We start from the raw sequence: 2997 nt of genomic DNA, 5'->3' as shown, positions 1-2997 counted from the left end.
TGTGGTTTCTGGATGTTTGCCTAAGAAGCCACACGCACGGTAAAGCAAGGGCACCTGGTGGCAGAAGGCTCCAGAAGCACACTTTAAGTTCAGAATTGGACACAGCGCGGGAGCCTTCATTTTCCTTTGGGCACCGGGCCCTGGCTGCGAGTTTAGTTCGGAGTGCTGCTGTGTGCGCTGAAACTTTTCACAAATATTGGGAGATACCCCTGCCCCCAAACCGTGAGCTCTCAGCCCAGTGCTTTCTGCAGGTGCCAATCCCAAATGGCCTAGAGTGGGGGGTGGCGAACGAGAAATGGAAAGGGGGCTCCAAGAGAGCTGGGACATCTGGAATTTGGTGCACCCTGGCTGATGCTCTCACAGCCTTCCTGCCGTTCAGAAAAGGAATGATTACATAAGAAAGCGAAACTCAGAGATCCAGAGCAAGATGAGAGGGACAAGATGCAGCAAAACCTAGAAACATTTGAGGGGAGTGTGCAAGATGGCTTTTCCCCTTTTTTACTTGTTTGTTACGTTTGGTTTTTTTTTTTTTAACACGAGAGGCGTTATTGAGTAGTGACATATCCACGCATGTCAGACGATACAAGAACATAATCATGTATCCTGTAGGAGCAATTTTTAACGTTTGCGCACACAAGGTGGGGGGCTGCCATTCCCAGGTTGGGAGCCGTGAGGCGCAGGTGCGCTCCTGGCGCCGCGAGGGTCCGACCAGACTGGGCTCCTCTCAGGCACCCCCGGTCCCGCCGAAGGAGCCGTGACACACTGCGGAGTCGAATTTCAGGCCCGCAATTAACATATGAATTTGACGGACTGTACAGAGGGAAGTAGAAAAGAAAGAAAAAAAAAAACCTGAGCGGGCGCGGGCGGGCGGCCTCCGCGCCCAGGAACTTTTCCCGGGTGTAAAAAGTCTTTGATTGGCTGCTCGCACGCGCCGGCCCGCGCCCTTCATTGGCTGAGCTGACACGCGACTGGCGCGAGGAGGGGGCTGGGAGAGGAGCGGGGGCAACACACACTGGCGCGTGCCGCTTTTTAAAGGGGCGCAGCGCTTTCGGCAACCGGAGAAGCTTCGTTGCACGCGACCTGGTGTGTGATCTCCGACTGGGTGGGGGAAGTTCGAGGAGGGGAACCAAAGAAGACGTGGCCGAAGAATCCCTGCTAGGGTTGCGGGGTTTTGTGGGGGTATTTTTAAATTTGCGGGTTTTTTTTTTAATTTTTTAAGTTATTACTGACTGGAACTGGTTTGCTGGTGCCTCCTCCGACCCAGCGCCTTTCCAAGCGTGTGCCTTGCAATGTCCCGCCTGCTGCACGCAGAAGAGTGGGCTGAAGTGAAGGAGTTGGGGAACCACCATCGCCATCCCCAACCGCACCACCTCTCGCCGCCGCCGCCGCCGCCTCAGCCACCTGCGGCCCTGCAGGCCAGAGAGCACTCGATCTACCCAACCGAGCTGTCCCTCCTGAACAGCACCGACCCACGCGCCTGGCTGGCTCCCACTTTGCAGGGCATCTGCACTACCCGCGCCGCCCAGTACCTGCTGCATTCCCCGGACTTGGGTGCCTCTGAGGCCGCGGTGCCACGGGACGAGGCGGATGCCCGCGGGGAGCTGGCCAGGAGGAGCGGCGGGGGCAGCAGCAAGAGCCCGGGACCCGTGAAGGTGCGGGAACAGCTGTGCAAGCTGAAAGGCGGGGTGGTGGTGGAGGAGCTGGGCTGCAGCCGCCAACGGGCCCCTTCCAGTAAGCAGGTGAATGGGGTGCAGAAGCAGCGACGGCTGGCGGCAAACGCCAGGGAGCGGCGCAGGATGCACGGGCTGAACCACGCCTTCGACCAGCTGCGCAACGTTATCCCGTCTTTCAACAACGACAAGAAGCTGTCCAAGTACGAAACCCTGCAAATGGCCCAGATCTACATCAACGCCCTGTCCGAGCTGCTGCAGACGCCCAACGGCGGGGAGCAGCCGCCGCCGCCGCCGCCACCTCCGCCTCCAGCTTCTTGCAAAAGTGACCACCACCACCTGCGCGCCGGAGCCCCCTACGAGAGCAGCGTGGGCCCAGCCCCTACGGCCGGGGCGCCCCCGGGCTCTGGAGGGGGTCCACGGCCGGCCCCGCCTGGGAGCTGCCGGACTCGCTTCTCCAGCCAGGCGTCAGCAGGGGGGTACACGGTACAGCTGGACGCTCTGCACTTCTCCGCTTTCGAGGACAGTGCGCTAACGGCGATGATGGCGCAAAAGAATTTGTCGCCCACGCTGCCCGGCGGCATCCTACCCCCTGTGGCGGAGGAAAGTAGCAAAACCTCGCCCCGCTCCCACAGAAGCGATGGCGAGTTTTCCCCCCATTCCCATTACAGTGACTCGGATGAGGCGAGTTAGGAAGGTGACAGCAGCCTGGAAACGGAGGCAGAAACAAAACCGCCCTCTCTCCGTGCGCGGGAAGCCCCGCGGTTCAAGATCTCCGCATCCTTTGATTTTTGCTCTGCGACGGTCGTTGTTTAGCAACGACTTGGCTTCAGATGGCAGCTACATTGGACGGTTTGCAAATGCCACCGCGTATTCCAAACTTCCTGCGGTCTGTGTTGTTTGATGATGAAAACTGGCTGTGAAAGTGTCGCCTTCCCGCCCACTTTGCTCTCTGGTCCGATTACCCGTACCCATATATAACACACTTACTCTAGTTCCCTGCTGCCAATCCGCTGCAAAGGAAAAAAAACCCGAAAACAAAAAACAAAGCCCTTGCAGCTCCCTCCTGTCGCTGGTTTGGGTATACTTAATTTTGTGCCCTGGGCATGTACCAGTGTGTGATTCGCTCCTTCATTTGGGGAGAGCGGAGGTGGGAAGGGGGTGGGAAGTCTTCCAGGACTTCTGTAAAGCAAAGTAAATTCTTCCCAGTTGAATAACCTGTGACTGTGGGAAAACAGGGAACTTGAGGGTTTCTATATGGCAGAAGGGAAGTCAGTCGGTCCGTGGCTGGCGAGGGCGCTGCAGGCATCTGTCAGGAAGCTTGGCG

General features: G+C 58.2%; 1 protein-coding gene across 1 annotated transcript; it reads left to right on the top strand.

Annotated features, from left to right (window-relative positions):
- Positions 1-1210: 1210 nt before the first annotated feature.
- On the top strand, positions 1211-2686 carry ATOH1 (atonal bHLH transcription factor 1). Its single transcript, XM_004590567.2, has one exon. The coding sequence runs from the start codon at positions 1290-1292 to the stop codon at positions 2361-2363; it is 1074 nt and encodes a 357-aa protein (XP_004590624.2). The 5' UTR covers positions 1211-1289; the 3' UTR covers positions 2364-2686.
- The last annotated feature ends 311 nt before the right edge of the window (positions 2687-2997 follow it).

Source organism: Ochotona princeps, chromosome 7 (assembly GCF_030435755.1).
Source record: "Ochotona princeps isolate mOchPri1 chromosome 7, mOchPri1.hap1, whole genome shotgun sequence".
NCBI classification, from domain to species: Eukaryota; Metazoa; Chordata; class Mammalia; order Lagomorpha; family Ochotonidae; genus Ochotona; species Ochotona princeps.
Note: the sequence above shows the minus strand (reverse complement) of the source record. Positions and strands in the feature narration are given on the sequence as shown.

What these genes read in the sequence shown, in the direction of transcription:
- ATOH1 (XM_004590567.2), top strand. Translation starts at nt 1,290, where the DNA reads ATGTCCCGCCTGCTGCACGCAGAAGAGTGGGCTGAAGTGAAGGAGTTG.